Source organism: Gorilla gorilla, chromosome 2 (genome assembly GCF_029281585.2).
Source record: "Gorilla gorilla gorilla isolate KB3781 chromosome 2, NHGRI_mGorGor1-v2.1_pri, whole genome shotgun sequence".
In the NCBI taxonomy this organism is placed as follows: Eukaryota; Metazoa; Chordata; class Mammalia; order Primates; family Hominidae; genus Gorilla; species Gorilla gorilla.
Genome location: NC_086017.1, coordinates 104548262 through 104572027, shown reverse-complemented (window position 1 = coordinate 104572027; position 23766 = coordinate 104548262). Strand labels below are relative to the sequence as shown.

The 23766-nt window shown below is 41.4% G+C and overlaps 1 protein-coding gene across 1 annotated transcript; it reads right to left on the bottom strand.

Moving 5' to 3' along the window:
* Window positions 1-1083: 1083 nt before the first annotated feature.
* Window positions 1084-14463, bottom strand: LOC134757977 (collagen alpha-2(I) chain-like; the record flags this gene model as incomplete). Its single annotated transcript, XM_063703464.1, has 7 exons — window positions 1084-1099; window positions 12354-12553; window positions 13136-13218; window positions 13287-13434; window positions 13968-14074; window positions 14228-14301; window positions 14378-14463. Coding segments are annotated over 7 exons (714 nt in total), but the record flags the coding sequence as incomplete, so codon positions are not given.
* Window positions 14464-23766: the final 9303 nt, after the last annotated feature.

The following is a 23766-nucleotide window of genomic DNA, read 5'->3' as shown; positions in this document are numbered from 1 at the left end:
ACATTTCTTTTGATAGAGCAGTTTTGAAACACTCTTTTTGAAGAATCTGCAAGTGGATAGTTGGAACGCTTTGAGGCCTATGGTGGAAAGGAAATATCTTCACACAAAAACTAGACAGAAGCATTCTCAGAAACTTCTTTTTGATGTGCACATTCAACTCACAGAGTTGAACCTTTCCTTTGATTGAGCTGTTTTGAAACACTCTTTTTGAAGAATCTGCTAGTGGATATTTGGAGCGCTTTGAGGCCTATGGTGGAAAAGGAAATATCTTCACATAAAAACTAGACAGAAGCATTCTCAGAAACTTGTTTGTGATGTCTGCATTCAACTCACAGAGTTGAACCTTTCTTTTCATAGAGTAGATTTGAAACATTCTTTTTGTGGAGTATGTAAGTGGATAGTTTGGGTGCTTTGGGGCTTATGGTGGAAAAGGAAATATTTTGACATAAAAACTAGACAGAAAAATTCTCAGAAACTTCTTTGTGATGTATGCATTCAACTCACAGATGAGAACCATCTTTTGATAGAGGAGTTTTGAAACTCTCTTTTTGCAGGATCTGCAAGTGGATATTTGGAACGCTTTGAGGTCTGTGGTGGAAAAGGAAATATCTTCACATAAAAACTAGACGGAAAGATTCTCAGAAACTTCTTTGTGACGTGTGTGTTCATCTCACAGAGTTGAACCTTTCTTTTGATAGAGCAGTTTGAAAAACTCTTTTTGTAGTGTCCGAAAGTGGATAGTTGGAGTGCTTTGAGTTCCATGTTGGAAAAGGAAATATCTTCACATAAAAACCAGACAGAAGGATTCTCAGAAACTCCTTTGTGATGTGTGCATTTAATTCACAGAATTGAACCTTTATTTTGATAGAGCAGTTTTGAAACACTCTATTTGTAGAATCTGCAAGTGGATTTATTGTTCCCTTTGAGGCCTACGTTTCAAAACGTAATATCTTCACATAAAAACTAGACAGAGGTATTCTCAGAAACTTCTTGGTGATGTGTGCATTCATCTAAAAGAGTTGAACCTTTCTTTTGATAGAGCAGTTTTGAAACACTCTTTTTGTATAATCTGCAAGGGGATATTTAGTTCCCTTTAGGCCTGTGTTGGAAAATGAAACATATTCACATAAAAACTAGACAGAAGCATTCTCAGCAACTTCTCTGTGGCGTGTGCATTCAGCTCACAGAGTTGAACCTTTCTTTTGATAGAGCAGTTTTGAAACACTCTTTTTGTAGAATCTACAAGTGGATATTAGGTTTCCTTTGAGGCCTATGTTTGAAAACGAAATATCTTCCCATAAAAACAAGACAGAAACCTTCTCAGAAACTGCTTTCTGATGTATGCATTCAACCCAGAGAATTGAAACTTTCTTTTCATAGAACAGTTTTGAAACACTCTTTTTGTACAATCTGCGAGGGGATATTTTTTTCCCTTTGAGGCCTATGTTGGAAAACGAAATATCTTCACATAAAAAGTAGACAGAAGCATTCTCAGAAACTTCTTTTTGATGTGTGCCTTCAACTCACAGTTTTGAACCCTTCTTTTGATAGGGCAGTTTTGAAACACTCCTTTTGTAGAATCTTCAAGTAGATATTTTGTTCCCTTTGAGTCCTACAGTAAAAAAGGAAATATCTTGACATACAAACAGACACAAGCATTCTCAGAAACTTCTTTGTGATGTGTGCATTCAACACACAGAGTTGAAACATTTTTTTATAGAGTAGTTTTGAAACTCTCTTTTTGTAGAATCTGCAAGTGGATATTTGGAGCGATTTGAGGCCTATGGTGGAAAGGGAAATATCTTCACATAAAAATTAGACACATCCATTCTTAGAAACTTCTTTGTGATGTGTGCATTCAACTCACAGAGTTGAACCTTTCTTTTGATAGAGCAGTTTTGAAACACTCTTTTGTAGATTCTGCAAGTGAATATTTGGTTACCTTTGAGGCCTGTGGTGAAAAAGGAAATACCTTCAGACTAAAACTAGACACAAGCATTCTCTGAAACTTCTTTGTGAAGTGGCACTCAACTCACAGAGTTGAACCTTTCTTTTGATAGAGCAGTTGTGAAACACTGTTTTTGTTGGATCAGCAAGTAGATATTTTGTTTCCTTTCAGGCCTATGGTGGAAAACGAAATATCTTCACATAAAAACTAGACAGAAGCATTCTCAGAAACTACTTTGTGATGTGTGCATTCAACTCACAGAGTTGAACCTTTATTTTGACAGAGCAGTTTTGAAACACTCTTTGTGTAGAATCTTCAAGTGGATATTTGGAGTGCTTTGAGGCCTATGGTGGAAAAGGAAATATCTTCACATAAAAACTACATCGTGGCATTCTCCGAAACAACTTTGTGATGCGTGCATTGAAGTCAAAGTGTTGAAACTTTCTTTTGATAGAGGAGTTTGGAAACGCTCTTTTTGTAGAATCTTCAAGTGGATATTTGGAGCGATTTGAGGCCAATGGTGGAAAAGGAAATATCTTCACATAAAAACTAGACAGAAGCATTCTCAGAAACTTCTTTGTGATGTGTGCATTCAACTCACAGTGTTTAACCTTTCTTTTGATAGAGCAGTTTTGAAACACTCTTTTTGTAGAGTCTGCAAGTGGATATTTTGTTTCCTTTGAGACCTATGTTGGAAAACGAAATATCCTAACATAAAAAGTAAACAGAAGCATTCTCAGAAACTGTTTTGTGGTGTGTGCATTCAACACACAGAGTTGAACCTTTCTTTTGATAGAGCAGTCTTGAAACACTCTTTTTGGAGAATCTGCCAGGAGATATTTTGTTCCTTTTGAGGCCTATGTTGGAAAACGAAGTGTCTTCACATAAAACCTAAACAGAAGCATTCTCAGACACTTCTTTGTGATGTCTGCATTCAACTCGCAGTGTTGAGCCTTTCTTTTGATAGAGCAGTTTTGAAACACTCTTTGTGTAGAATCTGCAAGTGGATATTTGGAGTGCTTTGAGGCCTATGGTGGATAAGGAAATATCTTCACATAAAAACTACACCATGGCATTCTCCGAAACTACTTTGGATGCGTGCATTGAAGTCAAAGTGTTGAAACTTTCTTTTGATAGAGCAGTTTGGAAACACTCCTTTTGTAGAATCTTCAAGTGGATATTTGGAGTGCTTCGATGCCTATGGTGGAAAAGGAAATATCTTCACATAAAAACTAGACAGAAGCATTCTCCAAAACTTCTTTGTGATGTGTGCATTTAACTCACAGTGTTGAACCTTTCTTTTGATAGAGCAGTTTTGAAACACTCATTTGTAGAGTCTGCAAGTGGATATTTGGTTCCTTTTGAGGCCTATGTTGGAAAACGAAATATCTTCACTTAAAAACTAGACAGAAGCATTCTCAGAAACTGTTTTGTGATGTGTGCATTCAACTCACAGAGTTGAACATTCCCTTTAATAGAGCTGTTTTGAAACACTCTTTTTGGAGAATCTGCAAGGGGATATTTGGTTTCCTTTGAGGCCTATGTTGGAAATCGCAATATCTTCACATAAAAACTTGACAGAAGTATTCTCAGAAACTTCTCTGTGATGTGTGCATTCAACTCACAGAGATGAAACTATCATTCGATAGAGCAGTTTTCAAAAACTCTTTTTGTAGAATCTGCAAGTGGATATTTGGGGCACTTGGAGGCCTATGGTAGAAACGGAAATTACTTCACATAAAAACTAGACAGAGGCATTCTCTGAAACCTCTTTGTGACGTGAGCATTCAACTCACAGAATTGAAACTTTCTTTTGATACAGCAGTTTAATAACACTCTTTTTGTAGAATCTGCAAGTGGATACTTTTTTCCCTTTGAGGCCTATGGTGAAAAAGGAAATATCTTCACATTAAAACTAGACACCAGCATTCTCCAAAACTTCTTAGTGATATGTGCATTCAACTCACAGAGTTGAGCATTTCTTTTGATAGAACAGTTGTGAAAAACTCTTTTTACAGGATCTGCAAGTGGATATTTTGTTTCCTTTGAGGCCTATGTTGGAAAACAAAATACCTTCACATAAAAACGAGACAGAAGCATTCTCAGAAACTTTTTGTGATGTGTGCATTCAATTCACAGTGTTGAACTTTTCTTTTGATAGAGCAGTTTTGAAACACTCTTTTTGTAGAATCTGCAAGTTGATATTTTTAGCGCTTTGATGGCTATGCTGGAAAAGGAAATATCTTCACATAAAAACTAGACAGAAGCATTCTCCGAAAATTTTTGTGATGTCTGCATTCAACTCACTAAGTTGAACCTTTCTTTTTTTTTTCCCATTACTTTCCCTTTATTTATTTATTTATTTATTTATTTACTTTAAGTTTTTTTTTTTCCTTTATTATTATACTTTAAGTTTTAGGGTACATGTGCACCTTGTGCAGGTTAGTTACATATGTATACATGTGCCATGCTGGTGTGCTACACCCACTAACTTGTCATCTAGCATTAGGTATATCTCCCAATGCTATCCTTCCCCCTCCCCCCACCCCACAACAGTCCCCAGAGTGTGATGTTCCCCTTCCTGTGTCCATGTGATCTCATTGTTCAATTCCTACCTATGAGTGAGAATGTGCGGTGTTTGGTTTTTTGTTCCTGCGATAGTTTACTGAGAATGATGATTTCCAATTTCATCCATGTCCCTACAAAGGACATGAACTCATCATTTTTTATGGCTGCATAGTATTCCATGGTGTATATGTGCCACATTTTCTTAATCCAGTATATCATTGTTGGACATTTGTGATGGTTCCAAGTCTTTGCTATTGTGAATAATGCCACAATAAACATACGTGTGCATGTGTCTTTATAGCAGCATGATTTATAGTCCTTTGGGTATATACCCAGTAATGGGATGGCTGGGTCAAATGGTATTTCTAGTTCTAGATCCCTGAGGAATTGCCACACTGACTTCCACAATGGTTGAACTAGTTTACAGTCCCACCAACAGTGTAAAAGTGTTCCTATTTCTCCACATCCTCTCCAGCACCTGTTGTTTCCTGACTTTTTAATGATTGCCATTCTAACTGGTGTGAGATGGTATCTCATTGTGGTTTTGATTTGCATTTTTCTGATGGCCAGTGATGATAAGCATTTTTTCATGTGTTTTTTGGCTGCATAAATGTCTTCTTTTGAGAAGTGTCTGTTCATGTCCTTCACCCACTTTCTGATGGGGTTGTTTATTTTTTTCTTGTAAATTTGTTTGAGTTCATTGTAGATTCTGGATATTAGCCCTTTGTCAGATGAGTAGGTTGTGAAAATTTTCTCCCATTTTGTAGGTTGCTTGTTCACTCTGATGGTAGTTTCCTTTGCTGTGCAGAAGCTGTTTAGTTTAATTAAATCCCATTTGTCAATTTTGTCTTTTGTTGCCATTGCTTTTGGTGTTTTAGACATGAAGTCCTTGCCCATGCCTATGTCCTGAATGGTAATGCCTAGGTTTTCTTCTAGGGTTTTTATGGTTTTAGGTCTAGCATGTAAGTCTTTAATCCATCTTGAATTGATTTTTGTATAAGGTGTAAGGAAGGGATCCAGTTTCAGCTTTCTACATATGGCTAGCCAGTTTTCCCAGCACCATTTATTAAATAGGGAATCCTTTCCCCATTGCTTGTTTTTGTCAGGTTTGTCAAAGATCAGATAGTTGTAGGTATGCGGCGTTATTTCTGAGGGCTCTGTTCTGTTCCCTTGATCTATATCTCTGTTTTGGTACCAGTACCATGCTGTTTTGGTTACTGTAGCCTTGTAGTATAGTTTGAAGTCAGGTAGTGTGATGCCTCCAGCTTTGTTCTTTGGGCTTAGGATTGACTTGGCAATGCGGGCTCTTTTTTGGTTCCATATGAACTTTAAAGTAGTTTTTTCCAATTCTGTGAAGAAAGTCATTGGTAGCTTGATGGGGATGGCATTGAATCTGTAAATTACCTTGTGCAGTATGGCCATTTTCACGATATTGATTCTTCCTACCCATGATCATGGAATCCTCTTTTATTTCCTTGAGCAGTGGTTTGTAGTTCTCCTTGAAGAGGTCCTTCACATCCCTTGTAAGTTGGATTCCTAGGTATTTTATTCTCTTTGATGCAATTATCATTGGGGGTTCACTCATGATTTGGCTCTCTGTTTGTCTGTTGTCGGTGTATAAGAATGCTTGTGATTTTGGTACATTGATTTTGTAACCTGAGACTTTGCTGAAGTTGCTTATCAGCTTAAGGGGGTTTGGGGCTGAGAAAATGGGGTTTTCTAGATATACAATCATGTCATCTGCAAACAGGGACAATTTGACTTCCTCTTTTCCTAATTGAATACCCTTTATTTCCTTCTCCTGCCTAATTGCCCTGGCCAGAACCTCCAACACTATGTTGAATAGGAGTGGTGAGAGAGGGCATCCCTGTCTTGTGCCCGTTTTCAAAGGGAATGCTTCCAGTTTTTGCCCATTCAGTACGATATTGGCTGTGGGTTTGTCATAGATAGCTCTTATTATTTTGAAATACTTCCCATCAATACCTAATTTACTGAGAGTTTTTAGCATGAAGGGTTGTTGAATTTTGTCAAAAGCCTTTTCTGCATCTATTGAGATAATCATGTGGTTTTTGTCTTTGGTTTTGTTTATATGCTGGATTACATTTATTGATTTGCATATATTGAACCAGCCTTGCATCCCAGGGATGAAGCCCACTTGATCATGGTGGATAAGCTTTCTGATGTGCTGCTGGATTCGTTTTGCCAGTATTTTATTGAGGATTTTTGCATCAATGTTCATCAAGGATATTGGTCTAAAATTCTCTTTTTTCGTTGTGTCTCTGCCCGGCTTTGGTATCAGAATGATGCTGGCCTCATAAAATGAGTTAGGGAGGATTCCCTCTTTTTCTATTGATTCGAATAGTTTCAGAAGGAATGGTACCAGTTCCTCCTTGTACCTCTGGTAGAATTTGGCTGTGAATCCGTCTGGTCCTGGACTCTTTTTGGTTGGTAAGCTATTGATTATTGCCACAATTTCAGATCCTGTTATTGGTGTATTCAGAGATTCAACTTCTTCCTGGTTTACTCTTGGGAGAGAGTATGTGTAGAGGAAATTTATCCTTTTCTTCTAGATTTTCTAGTTTATTTGTGTAGAGGTGTTTGTAGTATTCTCTGATGGTAGTTAGTACTTCTGTGGGATCGGTGGTGATATCCCCTTTATCATTTTTTATTGTGTCTATTTGATTCTTCTCTTTTTTTTTTCTTTATTAGTCTTGCTAGCAGTCTATCAATTTTGTTGATCCTTTCAAGAAACCAGCTCCTGGATTCATTAATTTTTTGAAGGGTTTTTTGTGTCTCTATTTCCTTCAGTTCTGCTCTGATTTTAGTTATTTCTTCTGCTAGCTTTTGAATGTGTTTGCTCTTGCTTTTCTAGTTCTTTTAATTGTGATGTTAGGGTGTCAATTTTGGATCTTTCCTGCTTTCTCTTGTGGGCATTTTAGTGCTATAAATTTCCCTCTACACACTGCTTTGTATGCATCCCAGAGATTCTGGTATGTTGTGTCTTTGTTCTCGTTGGTTTCAAAGAACATCTTTATTTCTGCCTTCATTTCGTTATGTACCCAGTAGTCATTCAGGAGCAGGTTGTTCAGTTTCCATGTAGTTGAGCGGCTTTGAGTGAGATTCTTAATCCTGAGTTCTAGTTTGATTGCACTGTGGTCTGAGAGATAGTTTGTTGTAATTTCTGTTCTTTTACATTTGGTGAGGACAGCTTTACTTCCACGTGTGTGGTCAATTTTGGAATAGGTGTGGTGCGGTGCTGAAAAGAATGTATATTCTGTTGATATGGGGTGGAGAGTTCTGTAGATGTCTTTTAGGTCCGCTTGGTGCAGAGCTGAGTTCAATTCCTGGGTATCCTTGTTGACTTTCTGTCTCATTGATCTGTCTAATGTTGACAGTGGGGTGTTAAAATCTCCCATTATTAATGTGTGGGGTTCTAAGTCTCTTTGTAGGTCACTCAGGACTTGCTTTATGAATCTGGGTGCTCCTGTATTGGGTGCATATATATTTAGGATAGTTAGCTCTTCTTGTTGAATGGATCCCTTTACCATTATGTAATGGCCTTCTTTGTCTCTTTTGATCTTTGTTGGTTTAAAGTCTGTTTTATCAGAGACTAGGATTGCAACCCCTGCCTGTTTTTGTTTTCCATTAGCTTGGTAGATTTTCCTCCATCCTTTTATTTTGAGCCTATGTGTCTCTGCACATGAGATGGATTTCCTGAATACAGCACACTGATGGGTCTTGACTCTTTATCCAATTTGCCAGTCTGTGTCTTTTAATTGGAGAATTTAGTCCATTTGCATTTAAAGTTAATATTGTTATGTGTGAATTTGATCCTGTCATTATGATGTTAACTGGTTATTTTGCTCGTTAGTTGATGCAGTTTCTTCCTCGTCTCGATGGTCTTTACATTTTGGCATGATTTTGCAGTGGCTGGTACCAGTTGTTCCTTTCCATGTTTAGCGCTTCCTTCAGGAGCTCTTTTAGGGCAGGCCTGGTGGTGACAAAATCTCTCAGCATTTGCTTGTCTGTAAAGTATTTTATTTCTCCTTCACTTATGAAGCTTAGTTTGGCTGGATATGAAATTCTGGGTTGAAAATTCTTTTCTTTAAGAATGTTGAATATTGGACCCCACTCTCTTCTGGCTTGTAGGGCTTCTGCCGAGAGATCTGCTGTTAGTCTGATGGGCTTCCCTTTGAGGGTAACCCGACCTTTCTCTCTGGCTGCCCTTAACAGTTTTTCCTTCATTTCAACTTTGGTGAATCTGACAATTATGTTTCTTGGAGATGCTCTTCTTGAGGAGTATCTTTGTGGCGTTCTCTGTATTTCCTGAATCTGAATGTTGGCCTGCCTTGCTAGATTGGGGAAGTTCTCCTGAATAGTATCCTGCAGAGTGTTTTCCAACTTGGTTCCATTCTCCCCATCACTTTCAGGTACACCAATCAGACGTAGATTTGGTCTTTTCACATAGTCCCGTATTTCTTGGAGGCTTTGCTCATTTCTTTTTATTCTTTTTTCTCTAAACTTCCCTTCTCGCTTCATTTCATTCATTTCATCTTCCATTGCTGATACCCTTTCTTCCAGTTGATCGCATTGGCTCCTGAGGCTTCTGCATTCTTCACGTAGTTCTCGAGCCTTGGTTTTCAGCTCCATCAGCTCCTTTAAGCACTTCTCTGTATTGGTTATTCTAGTTATACATTCTTCTAAATTTTTTTCAAAGTTTTCAACTTCTTTGCCTTTGGTTTGAATGTCCTCCCGTAGCTCAGAATAATTTGATCATCTGAAGCCTTCTTCTCTCAGCTCGTCAAAGTCATCCTCCGTCCAGCTTTGTTCCATTGCTGGTGAGGAACTGTGTTCCTTTAGAGGAGGAGAGGCACTCTGATTTTCAGAGTTTCCAGTTTTTCTGTTCTGTTGTTTCCCCATCTTTGTGGTTTTATCTACTTTTGGTCTTTGATGATGGTGATGTACAGATGGGTTTTTGGTGTGGATGTCCTTTCTGTTTGTTAGTTTTCCTTCTAACAGACAGGACCCTCAGCTGCAGGTCTGTTGGAGTACCCTGCCGTGTGAGGTGTCAGTGTGCCCCTGTTGGGGGGTACCCTCCAGTTAGGCTGCTTGGGGATCAGGGGTCAAGGACCCACTTGAGGAAGCAGTCTGCTCCTTCTCAGATCTCCAGCTGCTTACTGGGAGAACCACTGCTCTCTTCAAAGCTCTCAGACAGGGACATTTAAGTCTTCAGAGGTTACTGTTGTCTTTTTGTTTGTCTGTGCCCTGCCCCCAGAGGTGGAGCCTACAGAGGCAGGCAGGCCTCCTTGAGATGTGGTGGGCTGCACCGAATTCGAGCTTTCCTGCTGCTTTGTTTACCTAAGCAAGCCTGGGCAATGGTGGGAACCCCTCCCCCAGCCTTGCTGCCGCCTTGCAGTTTGATCTCAGGCTGCTGTGCTAGCAATCAGTGAGACTCTGTGGGCGTAAGACCCTCTGAGCCAGGTGCAGGATATAATCTCGTGGTGCACTGTTTTTTAAGCCCGTCGGAAAAGCACAGTATTTGGGTGGGAGTGACCCGATTTTCCAGGTGCCATCCATCACCCCTTTCTTTGACTAGGAAAGGGAACTCCCTGACACCTTGCACTTCCTAAGTGAGGCAATGCCTCACCCTGCTTCAGCTCACTCATGGTGCATGTGCCCACTGACCTGCGCCCAGTGTCTGGCACTCCCTAGTGAGATGAACCCGGTACCTCAGATGGAAATGCAGAAATCACCTGTCTTCTGCGTTGCTCTTGCTGGGAGCTGTAGACCATAGCTGTTCCTATTCCGCCATCTTGGCTCCTCCTTGAACCTTTCTTTTGATAGAGCAGTTTTGAAACACTCTTTTTGTAGAATCTGTAAGTGCTTATTTGGTTTCCTTTGAGGCCTATATGGGAGATCAAAATATCTTCACATAGAAACTAGACAGAACCATTCTCAGAAACTACTTTGTGATGTGACCATTCAACTCACAGAGTTGAACCTTTATTTTGATAGAGCAGTTTTGATACACTCTTTTTGTAGAATCTGCAAGTGGATATTTGGAGTGTTTTGATGCCTATGCTGGAAAAGGAAATATCTTCATATAAAAACTAGACAGAAGCATTCTCCCAAACTTCTTTTTGATATGTTTATTCAACTCACAAAGTTGAACCTTTCTTTTGATAGAGCAGTTTTGAAACACTCTTTTTGTAGAATCTGCAAGTGGATATTTTGTTTCCTTTGAGGCCTATGTTGGAAAATGAAATATCTTCACGTAAAAACTAGACAGAACCATTCTCAGAAACTTCTTTGTGATGTGTGCATTCAATTCACAGAGTTGAACATTTCTTTTGATAGAGCAGTTTTGAAACACTCTTTTTGTATAATCTGCAAGTGGATATTTGGTTTCCTTTGAGGCCTATTTTGGAAAACGAAGTATCTTCACATAAAAACTAGACACCAGCATTCTCTGAAACTTCTTATTGATGTGTGCATTCAACTCACAGAATTGAACCTTTCTTTTGATAGAGCAGTTTTGAAACACTCTTTTTGTAGAATCTGCAAGTGGATATTTTTTTCCCTTTGAGGCCTATGTTGGAAAAGGAAATATCTTCACATAAAAACTAGACAGAAGCATTCTCAGTAACAGTTTTGTGATGTGTGCATTCAACTCACAGAGTTAAACCTTTCTTTTGATAGAGCAGTTTTGAAACTCTTTTTGTGGAATCTGCAAGTGGATATTTGGAATGCTTTGAGGTCTATGTTGGAAAACGTAATATCTTCACATAAAAACTAGACAGAAGCTTTCTCAGAAACTGCTTTGTGATGTGTGCATTCAACTCACAAAGTTGAAACTTTCTTTTCATAGAACAGTTTGGAAACACTCTTTTTGTAGAATCTGCAAGGCGATATTTTGTTCCCTTTGAGGCCTATGTTGGAAAATGAAATATCTTCATGTAAAACCTTGACAGAAGCATTCTCAGAAACTGCTTTGTGATGTGTGCTTTCATCTCACAGAGTTGAAACTTTCTGTTGGTAGAACAGTTTGGAAACCCTCTTTTTGTAGAATCTGCAAGGGGATATTTGGTTTCCTTTGAAGCCAATGTTGGAAAATGGAATATCTTCACCTCAAAACTAGACAGAGGCATTCTCAGAAACTTCTTTGTTATGTGTGCATTCAACTCACAGAGTTGAACCTTTCTTTTGTTAGAGCAGTTTTGAAACACTCTTTTTCTCTCTCTCCCTCTCCCTCTCCCTCTCACTCTTGCTCTCGCTCTCTGTCTCCCTCTTTCTACAGTCTGTCTCTCTTGCGGAGCCTGGACTGTACTGTGGTGATCTCGGCTCACTGCAACCTCCCTGCCTCAGGCACCAGTGATTCTCCTGCCTTGGCCTGCCGAATACCTGGGATTCCAGGCATGCGACCCCACTCCTGACTGGTTTTTGTATTTTTGGTGGAGACGGGGTTTCACTGTGTTGACCAGGCTGGTCTCCAGCCCCTGGCCTTGGGTGATCTGCCTGCCTTGGCCTCCCAAGGTCCTGGGATTGCAGACGGAGTCTCGCTCACACAATGCTCAATGTTGCCCAGGCTGGAGTGCAATGGTGTGATCTCGGCTCACTACATCCTCCACCTCCCAGCCCCCTGACTTGGCCTCCCAAAGTGCTAAGATTATAGCCTCTGCCCAGCCACCACCCCGTCTAGGAAGTGAGCAGCATCTCTGCCTGGCCACCCATCACCTGGAAAGTGAGAAGTGCCTCTGCTTGGCCGCCCATCATCTGGGACGTGAGGAGCACCTCTGCCTGGTCGCCCCATCTGGGAGGAAGTGAGGAGTGCCTCTGCCTGGCTGCTGCAAAGGGGAAGTGAGAGGCGCCTCTGCCTAGCCACCCCCTCTGGGAAGTGAAGAGCGTCTCTGCGTGACTGCCCATTGTCTGGGATGTGAGGAGCACCTCTGCCCAGCTGCCCCATCTGGGATGTGAGTAGTGCCTCTGCCCGGCCGCCCTGTCTGGGAAGTGAGGAGTGCCTCTGCCTGGACCCCTCGTCTGGGATGAAGTGAGGAGTGCCTCTGCCCGGCCGCCCCATCTGTGATGTGAGGAGCGCCTCTGCCCAGTTGCCTTGAATGGGAAGTGAGGAGTGCCTCTGCCCGGTCGTCCCATGTGGGAGGTGAGGAGCTCCTCTGCCCAGCCACCCCATTTGGGAGGTGAGGAGCGCCTCTGCATGGCCACCCTGTCTGGGAGGTGAGGAGTACCTCTGCCTGGCCGCCCCATCTGGGAGGTGAGGAATGCCTCTGCCTGGCCGCCACCCAGTCTGGGAGATGAGGGGCGTCTCTGCCCGGCCGCCCTGCCTTGGAAGTGAGGGGCGCCTCTGCCCGGCCGCCCTTCGTCTGGAGGTGGGGAGCGCCTCTGCCCAGATGCCCCATCTGGGAAGTGGGCACCTCTGCCCGGCCACCCCGTCTGGGAGGTGAGGGGTGTCTCTGCCCGGGTGGCCAGTCTGGGAGGTGAGGGGTGCCTCTGCCTGGCTGCTCTGCCTGGGAAGTGAGGAGGGCCTCTGCCCAGCTGCCCTTCATCTGGGAGGTGGGGAGTGCCTCTGCCTGGCTGCCCCATCTGGGAAGTGGGCACCTCTGCCCGGCCGCCCCGTCTGGGAGGTGATGGGTGTCTCTGCCTGGCCGCTCCATCTGGGAGGTGAGGAGCGCCTCTGCCCGGCTGCCCTGTTTGGGAGGTGAGGGGCATCTCTGCCTGGCCACCGCCCCATCTGGGAGGTGAAGGGTGTCTCTGCCCATCCATCCTGTCTGTGATATGGGGAGTGCCTCTGCCCGGCCACCCTGTCTGGGAGGTGAGGAGCGCCTTTGCCCAGCTGCCCCTTTTGGGATGTGAGGGGCGCCTCTGCCCGGCCGCCCCATCTGGGAAGTGAGAAGCGCCTCTGCCTGGCTGGCCCATCTGGGAGGAAGTGAGGAATGCCTCTGCCTGGCCGCCTCATCTGGGATGTGAGGAGCACCTCTGCCCGGTTGCCCCAAATGGGAAGTGAGGAGCGCCTCTGCCCGGTAGCCCCATCTGGGAGGTGAGGAGCGCCTCTGTCCAGCTCCCCCATCTGGGAGGTGAGGGGTATCTCTGCCCGGCCACCCAGTCTGGGAGGTGAGGGGCGCCTCTGCCCGGCCGCCCCCTTTGCCAGGTGAGGGGCATCTCTGACCGGCCGCCACCCCATCTGAGATGTGAGGATCGCCTCTGCCCAGCCGCTGCCCCATCTGGGAGGTGAGGGACATCTCTGCATGGCCGCCACTCAATCTGGGAAGTGAGGAGCACCTCTGCCCAGCTGCCACCCCATCTGGGAGGTGAGGAACGCCTCTGCCGGGCCGCCCCACCTGGGAAGTGAGGAGTGCCTCTGCCTGGCCACCCCATCTGGGAGGTGAGGAGCACTTCTGCACGGCCACCCCATCTGGGAGGTAGGGAGCGCCTCTACCTGGCCGTCCATCATCTGGGAGGTGAGGAATGCCTCTGCCCAGCCACCCCATCTGGGAATTGAGGAGCGCCTCTGCCCGGCCACCCCATCTGGGAAGTGAGGAGCACCTCTGCCTGGCTGCCCCCCCATCTGGGAAGTGAGGAGCATCTCTGTCCAGCCGCCACCCAGTCTGGGAAGTGAGGTGCGCCTCTGCCCAGCCACCCTTCATCTGGGAGTTGGGGAGTGCCTCTGCCTGGCCGCCCCATTGGGGAAGTAGGCACCTCTGCCTGGCCTCCCCATCTGGGAGGAGAGGGGAATCTCTGCCTGTCCACCCAGTCTGGGAGGTGAGGAGCACCTCTGCCCAGCTGTCGCATCTGGGATGTGGGGGACGCCTCTGCCCAGCAGCTCTTCATCTTGGAGGTGGGGAGTGCCTCTGCCTGGCCACCCCATCTGGGAGGTGGGGAGTGCCTCTGCCTGGCTGCCCCATCTGGGAGGTGAGGAGCACCTCTGCCTGGCCACCCACCGTCTGGGAAGTGAGGAGTGCCTCTGCCCAGCCACCCCATCTGGGAAGTGAGGAGTGCCTCTGCCAGGCCTCCCCATCTGGGAAGTGTACCCAACAGCTCCAAAGAGACAGTGACCATTGAGAACGGCCAATGACGATGATGGTGGTTTTATTAAAAAGAAAAGGGGGAAATGTGGGGAAAAGAAAGATAGATCCGATTTTACTGTGTCTGAGTAGAAAGAAGTAGACATAGGAGACTCCATTTTGTTCTATACTAAGAAAAATTCTTCTACCTTGGGATGCTGTTAATCTATAACTTTACCCCCAACCCCCTGATCTCTGAAACAAGTGCTGTGTCAACTCAGGGTTAAATAGATTAAGGGCAGTGCAAGATATGCTTTGTTAAACTGATGCTTGAAGACAGCATGCTCGTTAAGAGTCATCACCATTCCCTAATCTCAAGTACCCAGGAACACAAAAAGGGCCGAAAGCCGCAGGGACCACTGCCTAGGAAAACAAGAGAACTTTGTTCTCGTGTTTATCTGTTGACCTTCTTTCCACTATTGTCCTATGACCCTGCCACATCCCCCTCTCTGAGAAACACCCAAGAATGATCAATAAATACTAAAAAAAAAAAGAACCTTCTAAAGCCTAGAATAGTCTCAGCCCTTAGAACAATGTCTGATAATAAACACTAGTCAAACAGTTAAAAAAAAAAAAGAAGAAACACTCTTATTGTAGAATCTGCAAGTGGATGTTTGGAGAGCTTTGAGGCCTATGGTGGAAAAGGACATATCTTCACATAAAAAGTAGACAGAAGCATTCTCTGAAACTTCTTTGTGATGTGTGCATTCAACTCACAGAGTTGAAACTTTCTTTGGAGAGAGCAGTTTTGAAACACTCTTTTTGTAGAACCTGCAAGTGGATATTTGGTTTCCTTTGAGGCCTATGTTGGAAAAAGAAATATCCTCACATAAAAACTAGACAGAAGCATTCTCAGAAACTTATTTGTGATGTGTGCATTCATCTCACATAGTTGAAGCTTCCTTTTGATAAAGCAGTTTTGCAACAGACTTTTTGTAGAAAGTGCAAGTGGATATTTTGAGCGCTTTGAGTCAACGCTGGAAAAGGGAATATATTCACATAAAAACTAGACAGAAGCATTCTAAGAAACTTGTATTGTGTGCATTGAACTTCCAGAGATGAGCATTGCTTTTGATAGAGCAGTTTTGAAACACTCCTTTTGTAGAATCTGCAAGTGGATATTTGGAGCACTTTGAGGCCTATGTTAGAAAAGCAAATATCTTCATATAAAAAGTAGACAGAAGCATTCTCAGAAAGCTGTTTGTGATGTGTGCATTCAACTGACAGAATTGAACCTTTCTTTTGATAGAGCAGTTTTGAAACACTGTTTTTGTAGAATCTGCAAGTGGATATTTGGACCGCTTTGAGGCCTTCGTTGAAAACGGGAATATCTTCCAATAAAAACCAGACAGAAGTATTCTCAGAAACTTCTTTTTGATGTGTGCATTCAACTGACAGAGTTGAACCTTCCTTTTGATAGAGCAGTTTTGAAACATTCTTTTTGTAGTATCTGCAAGTGGACAACTGGAGCGCTTTGAGGCCTGTGGTACAAAGGCAAATATCTTCATATAAAAACTAGACAGAAGCATTCTCAGAAACTACTTTGAGATGTGTTCATTCAATTCACAGTGGTCAACCTTTCTTTTGATAGAGCACTTTTGAAACACTCTTTTTTTTGTATCTGCAAGTGTATATTTTGACCACTTTGAGGCCTTCATTGGAAACAGGAATATCAATTAAAAACTAGACAGAAGCATTCTCAGAAACTTATTTGTGATGTGAGCATTCATCTCACGTAGTTGAACCTTCCTTTTCATAGAGCAGTTTTGAAACAGGCATTTTGTAGAATCTACAAGTGGATATTTGGAGGGCTTTGAGGCCTACGGTGGAAACGGGAATATATTCACATAAAAACTAGACAGAAGTAGTCTCAGAAACTTCTTTGTGATGTGTGCATTCAACTCACAGAGTTGAACATTCCTTTTGATGGAGCAGTTTTGAAACACTCTTTTGTAAGATCTGCAAGGGGATATTTGGGCAGCTTTGAGGCCTTCTGTGGAATGGGAATATCTTCCTGTAAAAACTGGACAGAAGCATTCTCAGAAACTTCTTTATGACATGTGCATTCGACTCACAGGGTTGAACCTTAGTTTTGATAGAGCAGTTTTGATACACTCTTTATGTAGAATCTGCAAGTGCATATTAGGACAGCTTTGAGGCCTTCTGTGGGAACGGGAATATCTTCACCTAAAAACTAGACAGAAGCATTCTCAGAAACATCTTTATGACGTGTGCATTCAACTCACAGAGTTGAACTTTCCTTTTCATAGAGCAGTTTTGAAACAGTCTTTTTGTAGAATCTGCATGTGTACATTTTGAGGGTTTTGAGGCCTGTGGTGGAAAAGGAAATATCTTCACATAAAAACTAGACAGAAGCATTCTCAGACATTTCTTTGTGATGTATGCATGCAACTCACAGAGTTGAACCTTCCTTTTGATAGAGCAGTTTTCAAACACTCTTTTTGTAGAATCTTCAAGTGGATATTTGGACCACTTGCAGGCCTTCATTGGAAACGGGAATATCCTCACATAAAAACTAGATAGAAAAATTCTCAGAAACTTCTCTGTGATGTGTGCATTCACCTCACAGAGTCGAACCTTTCTCTCGATAGAGCAGTTTTGAAACACTATTTTTGTTGAATCTGCAAGTGGATATGTGGTTTCCTTTGAGGCCAATGTAGGAAAACGAAATATCTTCACATAAAACTACACGGAAGCATTCTCAGAAACTTCTTTGTGATGTGTGCATTCAACTCATAGAGTTGAACATTCCTTTTGATAGAACAGTTTTGAAACACACTTTTTGTAGAATCTGCAATTGGATATTTGGAGCGCTTTGAGGCCTGGGGTGGAAAAGGTAATATCTTCACATTAAAACTAGACTGAAGCATTCTCAGAAACTGCTCTGTGATGTGTGCATTCAACTCACAGAGTTGTACCTTTCTTTTGATGAACAGTTTTGAAACACTCTTTTTGTACAGTCTGCAAGAGGATATTTACTTTCTTTTGAGGACTACATTGGAAAAAGAAATATCTTCACATAAATACTAGACGGAAGGATTCTCAGAAACTTGTTGGTGATGTTTGCATTCAACTCACAGAGTTGAACCTTTCTTTTGATAGAGCAGTTTTGAAACACTCTTTTCAAAGAATCTGCAAGTGGATATTTGGAGCGCTTTGAGGCCTATGTTGGAAGAGGATATATCTTCACATAGAAACTAGACAGAAGCATTCTCAGAAATTTCTTTGTGATGTGTGCATTCAACTCACAGAGTTGAACCTTTCTTTCATTAGAGAAGTTTTGAAACACTCTTTTTGTAGAATCTGCAAGTGGATATTTGATTATCTTTGAGGCCTATGTTGGAAAACGAAATATCTTCACATAAAAACTAGACGGAAGCACTCTCTGAAACTTCTTTGTGATGTGTGCATTCACCTCACAGAGTTGAACCTTTCTTTGATAGAGCACTCTTGAAACACTCTTTTTGTAGAATCTGCAAGTGGATATTTGGACCGCTTTGAGGCCTTCGTGGGAAACAGGAATATCCTCACATAAAAACTAGACAAAAGCATTCTCAGAAATTTCTTTGTGATGTATGCATTCAACCCACAGAGTTGAACCTTTGCTTTGATAGAGCAGTTTTCAAACACTCTTTTTGTAGGATCTGCAAGTGGATATTTGGACAGCTTTGAGGCCAGCTGTGGTAATGGGAATAACTTCACCTAAAAATTAGAAGAAGCATTCTCAGAAACTTCTTTGTGTTGTGTGCATTCAGCTCACAGAGTTGAACCTTCCTTTTGATAGAGCAGTTTTGAAACATTCTTTTTGTAGAATCTGCAAGTGGATATTTGGACCACTTTGAGGCCTATGGTAGAAAAGAAAATATCTTCATATAAAACTAGACGGAAGCATTCTCAGAAACTACTTTGTGATGTGTGCATTCGACTCACACAGTTTAACATTTTTTCTTGATAGAGCAGTTTAGAAACACTCTTTTTGTAGAATCTGCAAGTGGACATTTGGAGGGCTTTTAGGCCTGTGGTGGAAAAGGACATATCTTCACATAGAAAGTAGACAGAAGCATTTTCAGAAACCTCTTTCTGATGTGTGCATTCAACTCACAGAGTTGAGCCTTCCTTTTGATAGAGCAGTTTTGAAACACTCTTTTTGTTAAATCTGCAAGTGGACATTAACAGGGCTTTGAGGCCTGTGGGGGAAAAGGAAATATCTTCACATAGAAACTGGACAGAAGCATTCTGAGAAACTTCTTTTGGATGTGTGCATTCAACTCACAGAGGTGAACCTTTCTTTTGATAGAGCAGTTTTGAAACACTCTTTTTGTAGAATCTGGAAGTGGATATTTTGACCACTTTTAGGCCTTTGTTGGAAACGGGATTATCCTCACATAAAAACTAGATAGAAGCATTTTCAGAAACTTCTTTGTGATGTGTGCATTCAACACATGGAGTTGAACCATACTTTTCATAGAACATTTTTGAAACACTCTTTTTGTAGGATCTGCAAGTGGACATTTGGAGCACTTGGAGGCCCATGGTAGAAAAGGAAATATCTTCATATAAAAACTAGACAGAAGCATTCTCAGAAACTTCTTTGTGATGTGTGCATTCAACTCACAGAGTTGAACCCTACTTTTGATAGAGCAGTTTTGAAACACTCTTTTTGTAGAATCTGCAAGTGGATATTTTGACCGCTTTGAGTTTTTCCCTGGAAACCGGAATATCTTCAAATAAAAACTAGACAGAAGCATTCTCAGAAACTTCTTTGTGGTGTGTGCATTCACCTCAATGGGATGAACCTTCCTTTTGATAGAGCAGTTTTGAAACACTCTTTTTGTAGAATCTGCAAGTGGATATTTGGTGGCATTTGAGACCTTCTGTGAAAACGGTAATATCTTCACCTAACAACAAGACAGAAGCATTCTCAGAAACCCCTTTGTGATGTGTGCATTCAATTCACACAGTTGAACCTTCCTTTTGATAGAGCAGTTCTGAAACAGACTTTCTGTAGAATCTGCAAGTGGATATTTGGAGCTCTTTGAAGCCTACGGTGGAAACGGGAATATCTTCAAACAAAAACTAGACTGAAGCATTCTCAGAAATTTCTTTGTGATGTGTGCATTCATCTTACATAGTGGAACCTTTCTTTTGCTAGAGCAGTTTTGAAACAGACTTTTTGTAGAATCTGCAGGTGGATATTTGGAGTGCTTCGAGGACTATGGAGGAAACAGGAATATCTTCACATAAAAATTAGAGAGAACCATTCTCAAAAACTTCTTCATGATGTGTGCATTGAACTCACAGAGTTGAACATTCCTTTCGAAACAGCAGTTTTGAAACTCTCTTTTTGTAATATCTACCAGTGGATATTTGGACAGCTTTGAGGCCTTCTGTGGAAAAGGGAATATCTTCACCTAAAAACTAGAAAGAAGCATTTTCAGAAACTTCTTTGTAATATGTGCATACAACTCACAGTGTTGAACCTTCCTTTTGATAGGACAGTTTTGAATGACTCTTTTTGTAGAATCTCCAAGTTGATATTTGGACAGTTTGAGGCCTTCTGTGGAAACGGGAATATCTTCACCTAAAAGTTAGACAGAAGCATTCTCAGAAACTTCCTTGTGATGTGTTCATTCAACTGACACAGTTGAACCTACTTTTTGATAGAGCAGTTTTGGAACACTCTTTTTGTAGTATCTGCAAGTGGATATTGGAGCGCTTTGAGGCCTATGGTAAAAAAGGAAATATCTTCATATAAAAACTAGACAGAAGCATTCTCAGAAACTACATTGTGATGTGTGCATTGCACTCACAGAGTAGAACATTCCTTCTGATAAAGCAGTTTTGAAACACTCTTTTTGTAGAATCTGCAAGTGTATATTTGGACGGCTTTGAGGCTATCGGTGGAAACGGGAATATCTACACGTAAAAACTAGACAGAACCACTCTCAGAAATACGTTTGTGATGTGTGCGTTCAACTCACGGAGTTGAACTTTCCTTTTCATAAAGCAGTTTTGAAACAGTCTTTTTGTAGAATCTGCAAGTGTACATTTGGAGGGCTTTGAGGCCTCTGGTGGAAAAGGAAATGTCTTCACATAAAAATTAGACAGAAGCATTCTCATAAAATACTTTGTGATGTGTGCTTTCAACTAACAGTGTTGAAACTTCCTTTTGATATAACAGTCTTGAAACACGCTTTTTGTAGAATCTGCAAGTGGACATTTGGAGAGCTTTGAGGCCTGTGGTGGAAAAGGAAATAACTTCACATAGAGACTAGACAGAAGCATACTCAGAAAGCTCTTTCTGATGTGTGCATTCAACTCACAGAGTTGAACCTCCCTTTTGATAGAGCAGTTTTGTAACACTCTTTTTGTAGCATCTGCAAGTGGACATTTTCCATGCTTTGAGGCCTACGGTAGAAAAGGAAATAGCTTCAAATAAAAACTAGAAAGAAGCATTCTCAGAAACTTCTTTGTGATGTGTGCATTCCACTCACAGAGTTGATCATTCCTTTTGATAGAGCAGTTTTGAAACTCTCTTTTTGTAGAATATGCAAGTGGACATTTTTAGGGCTTTGAGGCCTGTGGTGGAAAAGGAAATATCTTCACATAGAGACTAGAGAAAAGCATTCTCGGAAACCTCTTTGTGATGTGTGCGTTCAACTCACAGAGCTGAAAATTCCTTTTGATAGAGCAGTTTTGAAACACTCTTTTTGTAGTATCTGCAAGTGGATATTTGGAGCGCTTTGAGGCCTTCATTGGAAACGCGAATATCTTCAAATAAAAAGTAGACAGAAGCATTCTCAGAAACTTGTTTGTGATCTATGCATTGAACTCACGGATTTGAACATTCGTTTTGATAGAGCAGTAGTGAAACACTCTTTTTGTAGAATGTGCAAACGGTCATTTTTTGGGCTTTGAGGCCTGTGGTGGAAAAGGAAATATCTTCACATAGAAAGTAGACAGAAGCATTCTAAGAGACTTCTTTTTGATGTGTGCATTCAACTCAAAGAGTTGAACCTTCCTTTTGATAGAGAAGTTTTGAAATACTCTTTTTGTAGAATCTGCAAGTGGATATTTGGAAAGCTTTGAGGCATTCGTTGGAAATGGGAATATCTTTAAATAAGAACTAGACAGAAGCATTCGCAGAAACTTCTTTGTGATCTGTGCATTCAACTCACAGACTTGAACCTTCCTTTTGATAGAGCAATTTTGAAACACTCTTTTTGTAGAATCTGCAAGTGGACATTTGGAGGGCTTTGAGACCTGAGGAGAAAGCGGGATTATCCTCACTTAAACACTACAGAGAAGCATTTTCAGAAACTTCTTTGTGATGTGTGCATTCAACTTACAGAGTTGAACCTTCCTTTTGATAGAGCAGTTTTGAAACACTCTTTTTGAAGAATCTGCAAGTGGACATTTCGAGCGCTTTGAGGCCTATGTTAGAAAAGGAAATATCTTCACATAGAAACTAGACAGAGGTATTCTCTGAAACCACTTAGTGATGTGTGCATTCAACTCACAGTTTTCAATTTTCCTTTTGATAGAGCAGATTTGAAACACTCTTTTTGAAGAATCTGCAAGTGGATATTTGGAGTGCTTTGAGGCCAACGGTAGAAAAGCACATATGTTCATATAAAACTTGACAGAAGCATTCTCAGAAACCTCTTTGTATTGTGTGCATTCAACTCACAGAGTTGAATCTTCCTTTTCTTAGAGCAGTTTTGAAACAGTCTTTTTGTAGTTTCTGCAAGTGGACATTTGGAGGGCTTTGAGGCCTGTGGTGGAAACGGGAATATCCTCACTTAAAAACTAGACAGAATCATTTTCAGAAACTTCTTTGTGATGTGTGCACTCAACGCACAGAGTTGAACCTTCCTTTTGATAGATCAGTTTTGAAACAAACTTTTTGAAGAATCAGAAAGTGAACATTTGGAGTGCTTTGAGGCCTCTGTTAGAAAAGGAAATATCTTCACATAGAAACTAAACAGAAGTATTCTCAGAAACCTCTTTGTGATGTGTGCATTCAACTCACAGAGATGAACCTTTCTTTTGGTAGAGCAGTTTTGAAACACTCTTTTTGAAGAATCTGCAAGTTGACATTTTGAGCGCTATGAGGCCTATGGTAGAGAAGGAAACATCTTCATATGAAAACTAGACAAAAGCATTCTCAGAAACTTCTTTGTGGTGTGTGCATTCAACTCACAGAGTTGAACCTTCTTTTTGATAGAGAAGTTTTGAAACACTCTTTTTGTAGAATCTGCAATAGGATATTTGGACTGCTCGGAGGTCTTCGTTGGAAACGGGAATATCTTCGAATAAAAACTAGACAGAAGCATTCTCAGAAACTTCTTTGTAATGTGTGCATTCAACTTACAGATTTGAAAATTTCTTTTGATAGAACAGTTTTGAAACACTCTTTTTGTAGAATCTGCAAAGGGACATTTGGAGGGTTTTGAGGCCTATGGTGGAAAAGAAAATATCTTCACATGGAAACTAGACAGAAACATTCTCAGAAACCACTTTGTGATGTGTGCACTCAACTCACAGAGTTGAACCTTCCTTTTGATAGATCAGTTTTGAAATAAACTTTTTGAAGAATCAGAAAGTGAACATTTGGAGCGCTTTGAGGCCTCTGTTAGAAAAGGAAATATCTTCACATAGAAACTAGACAAAAGCATTCTCAGAAACTTCTTTGTGGTGTGTGCATTCAACTCACAGAGTTGAACCTTCTTTTTGATAGAGAAGTTTTGAAACACTCTTTTTGTAGAATCTGCAATTGGATATTTGGACTGCTTTGAGGTCTTCGTTGGAAACGAGAGTATCTTTGAATAAAAACTAGACAGAAACATTCTCAGAAACTTCTTTGTAATGTGTGCATTCAACTCACAGATTTGAAAATTCCTTTTGATAGAACAGTTTTGAAACACTCTTTTTGTAGAATCTGCAAAGGGACATTTGGAGGATTTTGAGGCCTATGGTGGAAAAGAAAATATCTTCACATGGAAACTAGACAGAAACATTCTCAGAAACCTCTTTGTGATGTGTGCTTTCAACTCACAGGGTTGAACCTTCCTTTTGATAGAACTGTTTTGAAACACTCTTCTTGTAGAATCTGCAAGTGTATATTTGGACCGCTTTCAAGCATTCGTTGGA